This window comes from Argiope bruennichi, chromosome 10, assembly GCF_947563725.1.
Source record: "Argiope bruennichi chromosome 10, qqArgBrue1.1, whole genome shotgun sequence".
Lineage (NCBI taxonomy): Eukaryota > Metazoa > Arthropoda > Arachnida > Araneae > Araneidae > Argiope > Argiope bruennichi.
The window spans coordinates 34,737,573-34,750,459 of record NC_079160.1 but is presented as its reverse complement, the minus strand read 5'-3'; the positions used below and the strand labels follow the sequence as shown (position 1 = coordinate 34,750,459).

Here is a 12,887-nt window from a genome sequence, read left to right as displayed (position 1 = left end):
CGTGCCAAATAGGATGTGCCATTTAAATAGGAGGTCAAGGGTTTAATATTATTTTAATCCTCTATTATATATGCCTCCATTGAAATCTTGCATTTTTACAATACGTATAAATTCGATATATGCGATATTACGATACATACGATAATTAAAAAAATTTTTCTGTACCAGCACAAAAAAAAAAAAAAAGAAGAAAAAAAAAAAAAGAGAATAATTTCAATCAACTTCTGGCGATTGTGATTCAACCTTTTGAGATCATACCTCGAATTAATCATGTCTGTACAGATTCGCTATAAAAATCTTTGAAAATAATTTTATCTTTCACTATTCTTATCTTTCTCCACCTGTGGCAATTTCATTTGATTATCTTTGAGGAGTTTTCTCAGTGAAAATTCTACTGTCCTAATGTATTTTTATTACACTTGGAAATATGGCAGACGTTTAAGAATGCTGTGAATCTTCATTACACATATCCTTACAAACGAAGTAGAAAGTGAAATATTTTTGTTGGAACATTTTATGTGAAATAATCCATGCTTGGATAATTTGACCCTGTTTCTAATGGATGCCAACGAAAGGACACGATTACACCAAATCAGGTAATTTTTCATTCATATGTTTTTCTAAATTTCAAATTAATTTTTCATCTAAATTTTGAAGTAGAAGTGACTACATTTCTTTTAAAAATTTTAGTGATTTAAGCATTGAACCCGCAATAGATCCTTATATATACAATATTTGGAAAATCTACTTTCGCTCGGCAATTTTTTTAATTGTAAAATCGTTGTTTTTTTCGGAGCAAATATTTAGATACGAGTCACATACTGATTACATATGAATATTTTTCAATCTTACCCACATGTGAACTGGTCATTCAAATAAAAAAAAAAAACCATGAATGTAATTAGTTTAACATGTTATTCGGGAGAATATGCTGTATTACAGTATTCCTTTCACAGTTTATCTATTATTTACTTATATTTTTGAACTTGCACTCAGTTTTGCCATAAAGAAATCGGGTCCAAGATGGCGCTACACGATATTGCCGCTTGAGAACAGATAGAAAAAGGCTCTAATAGTTTGTTATAAAAAAATTGCTTTTTTGTATGTGTAAAATCGACAGTAAAGACACCTTTATAGATAAACTTAAGAAACAAAACCTTATCTAATAATAATATTTATCCAAATCGTTAGATCCGCTTGCCAGATGCACAATATATATATGCATGTAATGATATTTTAAACTCTTAATTTAAACCAAATTAATTCCAAAGCTTTATCTTAATTTAGCCCATAATAATTTCATTCTCTTATTTCTTGATCCAGTTTCGGTTTAATTAATTCAACTGAACTGTGCAAAAAGTACTGCGCCATCAATCTACGTATCGAGTGAAAATAATACTTCCATTGCCCTTCTCAAAGTTCATCACGTGTATTGAATTGGCGCGTGGCCAGAAATCCCATGTTATATAAGTTTATTTCGTCCCTTTTCTTTTCTTCTTTCTTTCTTTCTTACTTCTGCTTTTGTGCCGCGCGTGCCTTGTAAATAAATCATGCCTGTCTCCCGGCAGAGAATAAAACGAAATTAAAAATACAACGTCTCGTCTATGTCTTCGAACCTGCATTCTGCTTGCAATCGTAGGAAAATTATTAAAAGAATTTCTACATTATTTGTTTCCTTGAAATAGAAAAAAATTTAAATGAGCCAAATGGCTACAATATGAAATAAACTATATCCCAATGACACACATCCCATTATAATAATTCTGCAATAAAAATAAATGCCCCCTTTCACCAATATATTTTTTACAATGCAAAAATAATAATAATAATAATAATGTGATACTATTTTTAATTGTAGAGTTTTCATACAATAGCCAACTTGATATTTTCCCAAGTTTCCAAATTAAATCTAATTCTAGCACCACTATTGCGACATATCGGTCTTTTCTATTTGTTGTCCTTTGGAACAGTCATGTGAAGTTTATAAATAGAAATAAAAGCATGTAGCCAAATGGTTACACGATGCACTGTAGGGTTAAGATTACAAATGTTTGATTTTATATATTAATAGATGGATCCTTTATGAATTGCCCTTAAATTTAACCTTAAGTTCCGCGCCGTAAAGCCGGATTTGGCTTTTGCATCAGAAGACATCAAACAAAACATGCACTGGCTTCCAAAAGTTTACTGAAATATATGGAGAGTTTAATTATATGTTAAGGATTATTTTAAATAAATATTAATTTTGTGCCAGTGGTACCGTTTGGAATTGAATTTGAGAAACTTTTTGTTACCAAGCTTTTAGGCTTGTATACTATTTATAATTATGAATTATAAATGAAAGACCTTAAAAATGGAAATAATTAAAATAAAAAAAAAGTATTTAATAATTGAAATAAAAAAAGTCGTTAGACATCAGAAAATGTAATTTATCTTTCGTTGCCAATAGAGCTAAAAAATTGGACTAATGTTTGTCGCAGCTGTAGTGAAAATCAATTACATCGTCTGGGATGAGTTTTTAAAATACTGCAAAACTAGCCCTAACACACTCCATTGAAGAATCCTCACTTTCTTCTTCACAATCTATACCAGACATCTGTCCTTTCTTTTTCTTAATCATTGTCGAAACCAAGGCTACCGACACATCATCCTCAGTACTTATTTAGATGAGGCGAAATCCCAATTTAGAATCATATTCGTATTGTAATGATTCAGCTTCTTCCCTGCTTGACCATGGTGACGTTTCTTTTCCCACGCTCCATAATTAGCATCCAGGCAGCAGTATCAGCAATGGCGACGCCCTACCGCAGTGTAAGTGCTTCCAGAAGTGCCAGGTGGTCAACCCCTTTAAAGTAAGGACATCTGGTCAATTAGTGCGAGTCCAGATAAGGGACCCCACCTGCATTGTTTTTGAAACAGATGTAAACCTGCATTCTTTACATTGTGGAGGGTGGCTCCCCAACGGATTTCCACGGTCGACGGTAGACCAGTGAAGTTGTTGCTAAACGACTATTGGATAACCGGGAAAATGGTCCGATGTGAATGAGGGTGGGGACAGAATAAAAGTGCGAGGAGATTGGAAGAGAAGGGAGAATCGTGGACATTGAGGCAGAGAGCGGAGTGTCCGACTAGAATTCCACCCGAAAAGATTCGGTGGATCCCTGGAGCTACGCCTCTGTTTGCGAGAACGCTAAGAGTCGGCTAGCTGTTTTCTTAAGAGGTTTCTCCGAAAGTATTCGCGGAACTATCCTTGTTGTGTCGAATAAAAATAATTTAACCTAGAACACATTTAACCTAGATGATGAACTGTAAATTTATGTAAATAAAGCTGTAAATAAAGAATTTGATCATAACGCTACCTTTTATTGGATAGAGACTTTACAGTATTAGCTACTAGCGTGGGTGGAAATGCGAAAATCAATACTTGAGGCTTACCTTTTTGTTGTCTACAGCCGACCATCTCGCCAGAGCCTGAATAAGGCAGGATATATGGGGCAATTGCCCCGGGCCCCCACATTAAAGGGTGCCCCCAAATATAATAGAAAGTTTATTTTACGTTTCCTTCTTAAATGAACAGTTTTAAAACAAAATATCAGTATCCGTCAGTTTTATGTTAGCTTCTTCATTAATCTATCGTATGAACACAAAATTCTATATTCCGTAAATCCATGGCTTTCTAGGGCGGAATTCAGCTAAATTTTTGCAATTACAATAGACAAATTGGGCCAATCAAAAGCCTGTATTTTTACTTAGCGCAAAATGCGACAAGTTTACAAAGTACGGGCTTCTGATTGGCTTAATTGAGCCATCGTAATTGCGAAAATTGAGAGGAATTCCGCCCTGAGGTCAGCAAGTATAAGAATTTTTCGCAGTTAGATGACCTAGTTAACAGTCAGAAAACTGCATTTCGGAAATTTGTGAAAAGTTTACAAACTGCAGCGATTTGATTGTGAACTAGGTCACCTTAATCGCAACTGCGAAAAATTCAGTTGCATCGTGTTCAGTGGATTCTGTTGGATTTTCACAACACTGAGAAACTGTCACTGAACACTGTCAGAAAATCAATAAAATAGACAGACGATATTTCGTCTGACCATTGGAGGGGGGGGGGACTTTATAGCTATTTTAAATTCTAGTCAATTTTCTTGTTATATATCTATAATGAGGTGAAAAATTTAAATACCACCATAAAGTTCGGTTCTTCATTACTAAAGTAGAAGCAGAGGAGGTCCCCAAAGAAGTTTTTGCCCCGAGCCCCAATTAGGCTAAGTCGGGCCCTGCACCCCGCCACCACTGAACGAAGCAGTACAGATTAGATTTGTTGTAGCCGAGTGCTGTCTTTATCAAAACCCGTCTATAACACTGGCCAATTCGCCGAACTGACATCTTCTTCGAGGCGGTTGGCCCCCAGCCACAAAGTGGCCAATCTCTGTATTCCCTTCTTATCTTCCCGTACACCTATCATCCTGTTAAACAAGGAGCAGACCACTACGTTAAGAAAGTATCAAAATTCTCGTTCCACAACAATAACAAAAAAGAAAAAAAAACACTTTAAAACTTTCAAATAGTTGGTAAAAAACTGTCAGTTTTTAATATTATGCCTTTCACTGTTTTGAGATTTTTTAGTGCCATCAGTATTGTGTTTAAGTCATTATTTCTAACTTTTAGAATCTTTCGTAATTCCTTTATACATTCCTTCATATAATGATAAACATTCTTCTATACATTCCTTTATATAATAATAAACATTCCGTATAATGATAAACATTCTTCTATACATTCCTTTATATAATGATAAACATTCCGTATAATGATAAACATGTCCAATTCCTCTACAGATGCATTTTTTCCCACATTCTTCCAAATCTTTGGAAGTAAGCAGGAAATCTACTATGTCCTGATATATTTTGGATTGTTTGTGGATAGTATCTTCTAATTTTTATTTCTGCGTTAGGAATGTCATACGTTACTCTTCCGTTTTGTTATACCATTATAATTTGTCTTCCATATACCATTTGTAAAACTATTGTAGCTTTATTTCTTCTCTTAATTCTCATTTTATGACACCATTTGATTTGGACACAATTATATTAACATTCTCTTTTTGCGTCGCCAACTTTGCACATTGATCCGCCTTGTGATTACTATATATGCCTATGGAGTATCTGGTTTAATTCCGACGGTATAAGAGTCGGTCACTGACTCTCTCGGGTAAATCGCATATCAGAATCAATCTGTAACCGAGTGCCCATTTTATTCCGACGGGAAAAGATTCGGGTACAATTAAGTATCAGTATCAACATGTACCTGATGGGCAAAACCAAGTATCAATCCTATCTTATATTAGACAGCTTAGTTGATTTTAGCTCATTTCTTAATATTTTTCAGATTGTTTTCCTTTTTTTCTGGACGCGATCATTCTCTGTTTTTCAACTTAAAATTCTTCTCCATATACTTAAGACTGACATATTTACAAATAAAGTTACAAGATATTACAAATGGAGGATCTTTCTTGTAGAAGAAGAACTCTAAATGGTCTAGGAATATCTTCACTAAATTTTTTATTATTCATTTACTTTGATGATTGGTCCAAAAAAAAGTTAAAAAAGAATTGAAACCTTAAATGTGACCTTGTGAAATTGTGCATCCTTTTCAGATATTTTTGAAAATGTCTGAAATAATTGACCTATCTTATTCAATCGGAATCTTAGGATAAAAGGAGAGAAATAGAATAATTTGCAGATTAACAACATTTAAATTCAAAAAATTTTAAAAATAAAATTTATTCAAAATTTTATTATGTGAGAACATGATTTGGTTTTGGTTTAGAGTTTTTAAAGCCTCAAAATGCGCGGTCAGAAAATTGGAGATTTATCATTTTTGAAGCATGAATTTTTCGCATGTAGGGTTATTAGAAAATGCTAAAGAAGGTTGTCACATTTGGTGACTTATCGCCAATTAAAAGTTACAACTTGGTCCGCCATGTACCCGATTCTCTTGTCTGGACAGCACGCCAAAATTGTGCCAATCTCCAAAAACTCGCCTAAAGTTTGCTATCCTGGATGAATATCAGAAATGATAACAAGACTTTTGGAAGTTGCAACCAAAAATTGTTACGATTGTATTTGGTGAGAAATCGCTCCAAATATTTCAACTTTGGAGACTGCACATTAATCTTAAATCTAGTTGTAATCGTTATGACTTCCGTACGGAAATTGATACACATATTTTCCAATAGTCTTTGTACTATCTTAAAACTCAAAAAGTTACCTTTTTAGTGATATCATTTTCATATCTGTATGATTTCACATAATTTTAATAAAAATTTTAATTCAATTTGATACACTATCTGAAATAATCTTTTTAAATGTTATGGATTCATCCATAAAAACATTCAGCGTGTTTTTACCAATCATGAACTCAGTTGTAGAATTTTTTTTTATTTAATAATATATAACATTTAACTGCAGTAAACTATTTTTACAGCGTGTAAAAACTTTTAACTTTTTGTTATACCATTATCATTTTATCTTCCATATACCATTTGTCAAACTATTGTAGCTTTGTTTAAAATTTTATTGTAGCGTTTTAAAACTACTACTGCTTATTTCTACTGCATTGATACCACGTGGCTTAAAAAAAATAATATTCTCATATGATAACTTTAAATATGTTATAACAGATTTCATTTTTTAAAATTTGCAGCGACCAAGAAAATTCCTGTACCATAACCACAACTTTGGAAAAACGTCTACTTGTCATTCTTATCATTTGTATAGCAGTTGCTCTTGGTTTGATTATAGCGTTGGCTGCAAATGCTAAAGGTAAGAGCAAGAATTTGCAACTTTTGCGTTTACTTCATGATTTGCCAAAAAATAAATAAATGCATTTGTAAGTTCTTAGAGCTGCTTCATATTCCTCTAGGCTTATACTTCTGTTGGCAGAAACTTCATTTTGAAAGTAAGAATTGGTCAGTTTTATTGCAATTTTCTTTTTTTATGATTTTGATTATGTAATTATTTGTATAATTAGCAAACATAAGAATTTTATTGATAAATTTAGTAACTAATATAAATTATTTTGGAAGAGTGATGAACAATTGTGGCAAAGTTCAAGACAGTTTTAGATTATTATTGAGATTTTAAATTCTTAAATAATTTATTGTGTATTGATGAGATGTTTAAATGCTGTGAAAAAACTGAAACTAAAACAAATATTCTGAAAGAAATGTTTTAAATTGTTTTATCACGTTAGAAAGTTTAAGAGTTTTATCAGCTGAGACGATTCGGACTGATCAATGGTGGTTTTCTCAGAATTTAGTGACTGGACGCTTTTATTTAGACTAGGAAGACAAAGGAATTGAGATAGTATTGTCTTCATAATTTTGAACAGTCCATCAAACGACTCTCCGAATGCTCATTGGCTAATAAAAAAAATACCACAACTTAAAATCAAATATAAGCATCTCTCTTCATAATTTTCACTTATGCAAGGATTTATCTGCCCTCTAAAACTTGTTCTACCTTATTGTTTTTTTTTTTCAAATGGCTGCATTTGATTTCGAATGCAAATGAGTCATTTTAAAAGAATGCTTGATTAATTACGAGGAATTGAAATTTGGATCTATAAATTTTATATGAAGGTCACTGTTTTTCTGTGCTGTTTTGTTTAAAATAGAAATAGGAGATTTTTTTTAATTATTATTTAACAATAATTCATACCACCACTAATCCGTATACAAAACTGCGATTTTATATTTTTATTGCATATCTGTGTACATGATTTAAAATGACCGTGATCAAATTGTTAACTAGATTAAACAGATACAAAATGCTACAGTAAAATACATTGCAGAATTTATCGAAATGTTTTAATATTTGAATGGGTTTACATTTAAGTTTAGAGGAAATATAATTTGACGAATATTATCTAATGGTATTCAAGAATTTTCTAGAAATTAACACGTTCATTGCCATGGTTCAAACCATGGTTATTCGGACCATATAATAGATGGCCCTTATTTGCTATCTCTTAACTATAGTAGAGTATCATCTAATTAGATAGATGGTACCGATATAGGTGATGAACCTCAGGTGAGACGTGTAACAATGAACGTATTAAAAAGAACGTTTCTGAAAGATTCCTTTGTTACAATTTATGTTCTTCAAAAAATGGTTTTAAAAGTTTTCATTCAGCGACTGTAAACGAATAATTTTAGTTTGTACAGGGACGAGGCTCTTTATAACTTCATTATGAGGTAGATGAAAATAATAGACGAGTTGCAGGAACAATTATTTAATTATTTTATAAATTCCACATTTCACAAGACAAAACAAATACGAACACGAAAATACACGACATTCGTTTAGAATAAAATCTAAAAATGATCACCAAGAAGGATCATGGGAAATATACTTTGATGTTAATAAGGCAACGCCATCTGTTGCATCAAAAGAGAAGGTAACAGAGTTATGTAACTGCTACAAGTTTAAATTATGAAAATTAATATTCGAAACATGCTTCGAGAACAAGTAAGGAATAACAATGATCACCAAGAAGGATTATGGGAAATATACTTTGATGTTAATAAGGCAACGCCATCTGTTGCATCAAAAGAGAAGGTAACAGAGTTATGTAACTGCTACAAGTTTAAATTATGAAAATTAATATTCGAAACATGCTTCGAGAACAAGTAAGGAATAACAATGATCACCAAGAAGGATTATGGGAAATATACTTTGATGTTAATAAGGCAACGCCATCTGTTGTATCAAAAGAGAAGGTAACAGAGTTATGTAACTGCTACAAGTTTAAATTATGAAAATTAATATTCGAAACACGCTTCGAAAACAAGTAAGGAATAACAATGATCACCAAGAAGGATCATGGGAAATATACTTTGATGTTAATGAGGCAACGCCATCTGTTGCATCAAAAGAGAAGGTAACAGAGTTATGTAACTGCTACAAGTTTAAATTATGAAAATTAATATTCGAAACATGCTTCGAGAACAAGTAAGGAATAACAATGATCACCAAGAAGGATTATTGGAAATATACTTTGATGTTAATAAGGCAACGCCATCTGTTGTATCAAAAGAGAAGGTAACAGAGTTATGTAACTGCTACAAGTTTAAATTATGAAAATTAATATTCGAAACACGCTTCGAAAACAAGTAAGGAATAACAATGATCACCAAGAAGGATCATGGGAAATATACTTTGATGTTAATAAGGCAACGCCATCTGTTGTATCAAAAGAGAAGGTAACAGAGTTATGTAACTGCTACAAGTTTAAATTATGAAAATTAATATTCGAAACATGCTTCGAGAACAAGTAAGGAATAACAATGATCGCCAAGAAGGATTATGGGAAATATACTTTGATGTTAATAAGGCAACACCATCTGTTGTATCAAAAGAGAAGGTAACAGAATTATGCAACTGCTACAAGTTTAAATTGTGAAAATTAATTTTCGAAACACGCTTTGAGAACAAATAAGACCTGCATGTATGAAGGCTTTATTTGTTCGATGATAAACAGGACGTATCATTTGCAATAACTACATAAAGATAAATAAAATTTACTCATTTCATCCGGATGTAATCTTGATAGTCCGGCTACATGCTTGCTATTTAGACAGAAAAAAAAGTATTACGCTGAGTCCATTTCGTCTTCATGAGGCATAAATGAAAATTTTGAATATAAAATATTAATTAAAACATATTTTAAACGCGACATTTGAGAAAACATAATTGAAGGCTTAACGTAATTAACATTCAGCATACCACAAAATAAAAGGGTGATCTATTTTGTTCCCAATAATTGTATGTACACATATAATAGCTTGTTTATGTTATTCTGTATTTCTTAACTAGTTAGCTGTTTTTGACGAGTAGACTCGTCATGGAAAAAGAACGACATTTTGCATTATGGTGAATTTATTCGTCAGGAGTAATACGTAGTTATAATTTGCAGTTTGAATTATAATTTTAGTAAAAACTCAAATATATTCGTAAATTTCAAGATGTTTAAAGATATTTTGAGACGAAGTCGAAATCAAAGGAACATTTAAAAAATAATTAATAATTATCATCACCCCCCGCATATAATATGAATTGTTTTTCTTAAATGCATTGCTGTGTTGTATTAGTCATTCAGTTTTTTTTTTATGTTTCTTCTCTTTCATATGCAAAAAATGTATTTTAGTTAAAATAAGTAAATAAATGTGATTATTGAAATAAAAAAATGAAAGTTATTTCATTACAACATAATTTCATATTACACGTACTCTGTGTTTGGCGAGTGTACTCGTCATCGCTAAATTTTTGCGACACAATTTAGTTAAGTATTTTCCGAAGAGGTCGAAACAATTAACTGGTTAAATATTTGAGAAGAATCTTAACATAATAAACATAAAATAATAAAATAAAAGTTATGCATTTCTAAATATTTTAATTTTTTTTTCAGCACGTATTGAAAATTATTTAAAATGTCCAACGAGACATTACTGATTATATTCCTCATTTACTTAAAGGTGGATGGAAGAAATCCTTAGCAAACGAGAATTCCAATGTATGCTTCCGAAGACTTCGAAACAATTAACTGGTTAAATATTTGAGAAGAATCTTAACATAATAAAGATAACATAATAAAATAAAAGTTATGCATTTCTAAATATTTTAATTTTCTTTCAGCACGCATTGAAAAATTATTTAGAATGTCCAACGAGACATTACTGATTATATTCCTCGTTTACTTTAAGGTGGATGGAAGAAATCCTTAGCAAACGAGAATTCCAATGTATGCTTCTCTACGGAATGCATCTCTACGGGTATGTTAAAAATAATTTGCTTACAATAATATTCTTTCTTATAGTTAATTCAAAATTGTTTTTCAGCTTCTTCAGAGATATTGCACTACTTGAATTCTAACAATTAAGAAATAATAAATTTAGCATTTGATTAATACAGGGACTGTTATTTTTTCTTTATTAATTAGACACTAGTTGTAAGGTAAAGTATGCAAGCAATGCCCCGACCTAGCCAGAGGCCATGCGGGAAACTTGATGGGGCCTCCGAAGAGCAACTCCACCTAGCAGGAAGTAGAGATGCATAATCCACGATTTTTTGAATAACAAATAATATTGCTATTGTTATTTTTAAATATGCGTTCCAAATATCTGTTATTTCAATCATATTATTAATTAAAAATTATTACTTAATATTAAATATATAATTTATTAATTGTAATTAATACTTAATTTACTAATTTAAGTAACGTGTGATTGAATTAATTTATCTGTTTCAGCTTACTTTTTAAATTTTATTTTTTCTCAAAACTATTTATTTAATTTATTTATTAGAGTGAACCATTTTCTGGAAAAGATGAGTTAAAATTATATGTCATTTCTTTAAAATGTTTACTTTAGTCCTATATTCTACCAATAGATGGCGCCAGCAGTAAACAGAGTACATGTAATCAAAGTCAATCATGTCACAAGCAATTAAAAATGATCTGTATGGAATAGTGCATTATCAAATACGAATATCGGTCACTCCCGTAAAGTGAAGCGGTGACTTCGCACTTTCCAGTGAAGCCTCGCACTTTCCGGTGAAATCACCGCTCCGATAAATTTCAGTAATATGCAATTCAATGATACGATACGATAATTCCAATAACCGGTCCGTTCACTTTTCAATCCAATCACAGATTTCTTTCGAGAGCTTTCATTGGACAGATCGTATCGATTGTTACTTTCCAGTGAAATCACCGCTCCCTCAAATTTCAGTGATATCGTATCGATTGTTACTTTCTATCGTGATCCAAAACCTATAATCGAAATATCATCAGTAAGATCATATCAAGGATTTGAATCGCACCCCTCTTTGAAAAGTATTGATCCCTTGTATTTGTGACTTTTTGATATTGGTTACGTAATAACCGCTCTGAAAATATTCGTCATCCCTAGCACGAAGGAACAAACTACACTTAATGATATTGGTCACTTGCAAACAACAAAGGGTCCTCTAGAGAAAACACATATTGATCCAGAAAAAAAAGCACTTCACATTTTACATTACATATTAGATTTTGGAACATTAAAAATACATTAAATGTAGTTGAACTTTTTACATTAGGAGAGAACTAAAGACAAGAGCTTTGACAAAATGTCCTTAATATAAGATTTAATGACCGGAGTTTTTAAGAGTTAGGCTTCAAGAGACATCCAATTTCTTGGCCATCTGAGTTTGTGTTCACGCCATAGTGCAAAGGCTTTGATCACATGATTTATAGAGCCTTCTTCGGTGCCACTCTAACAAGGCAAACTTTTGTCAAAAAAAAAAAAAAAACTGCTTTGTTGTACAGAAAATATACCATGTCCAATGTATACTTTGTTAAGATAAAAATCATCCTCAATTCGGTTAACAGAAACGTTTTTAAAATGTTGGTGTGTTGTTTCTGGGATTAAAATCCTTTCATGTATAATAATTTTAATGCAGAAACTATTTTTGTGTAAAATACTTGCAGTACCCGTGCATCGTTGCCCGTGGCTTAATATCCAATAGGAAAAATTAGCTTTAAACAAGTCCAGCCTTAATGAACATTCACTCTCTCAATGTAATTCAATTACGGTGCAATTTAAAGAGAGACGGTTACTTCGATCAACAGAAGACACTCCTTCCCTAAGTGTGAACATTCTTTCTTTGATATTCGCTATCTGAACGTTTCTTTCCCCTTTATTTTTATTATCGCGCAGCAAACGAAACGTTTTGGCATTTAATGTGCTCTGGCCAAGATTGAATTTCCTTCTTTTGGGCATAATGTGTTTTGAATCGCTGTTTAAAATCAGACGTAAACAAAGAAATCTATCGCGTATGCTTACC

General features: G+C 31.9%; 1 protein-coding gene across 2 annotated transcripts in view; it reads left to right on the top strand.

The window, feature by feature from the left end:
• The first annotated feature begins 371 nt into the window (after positions 1-371).
• Positions 372-12,887, top strand: part of LOC129989034 (endothelin-converting enzyme homolog) — a 77,739-nt gene continuing 65,223 nt past the window's right edge. The window contains exons 1-4 of one of the 2 annotated variants that reach the window (XM_056097344.1): positions 372-596; positions 6,706-6,824; positions 6,925-6,960; positions 10,766-10,834. In XM_056097344.1, coding sequence (XP_055953319.1) covers positions 559-596; positions 6,706-6,824; positions 6,925-6,960; positions 10,766-10,834 — 262 coding nt within the window. In that variant the 5' untranslated portion in view covers positions 372-558. The remainder of the gene's footprint in view (positions 597-6,705; positions 6,825-6,924; positions 6,961-10,765; positions 10,835-12,887) is intronic. The other variant, XM_056097345.1, reaches the window with a different exon arrangement.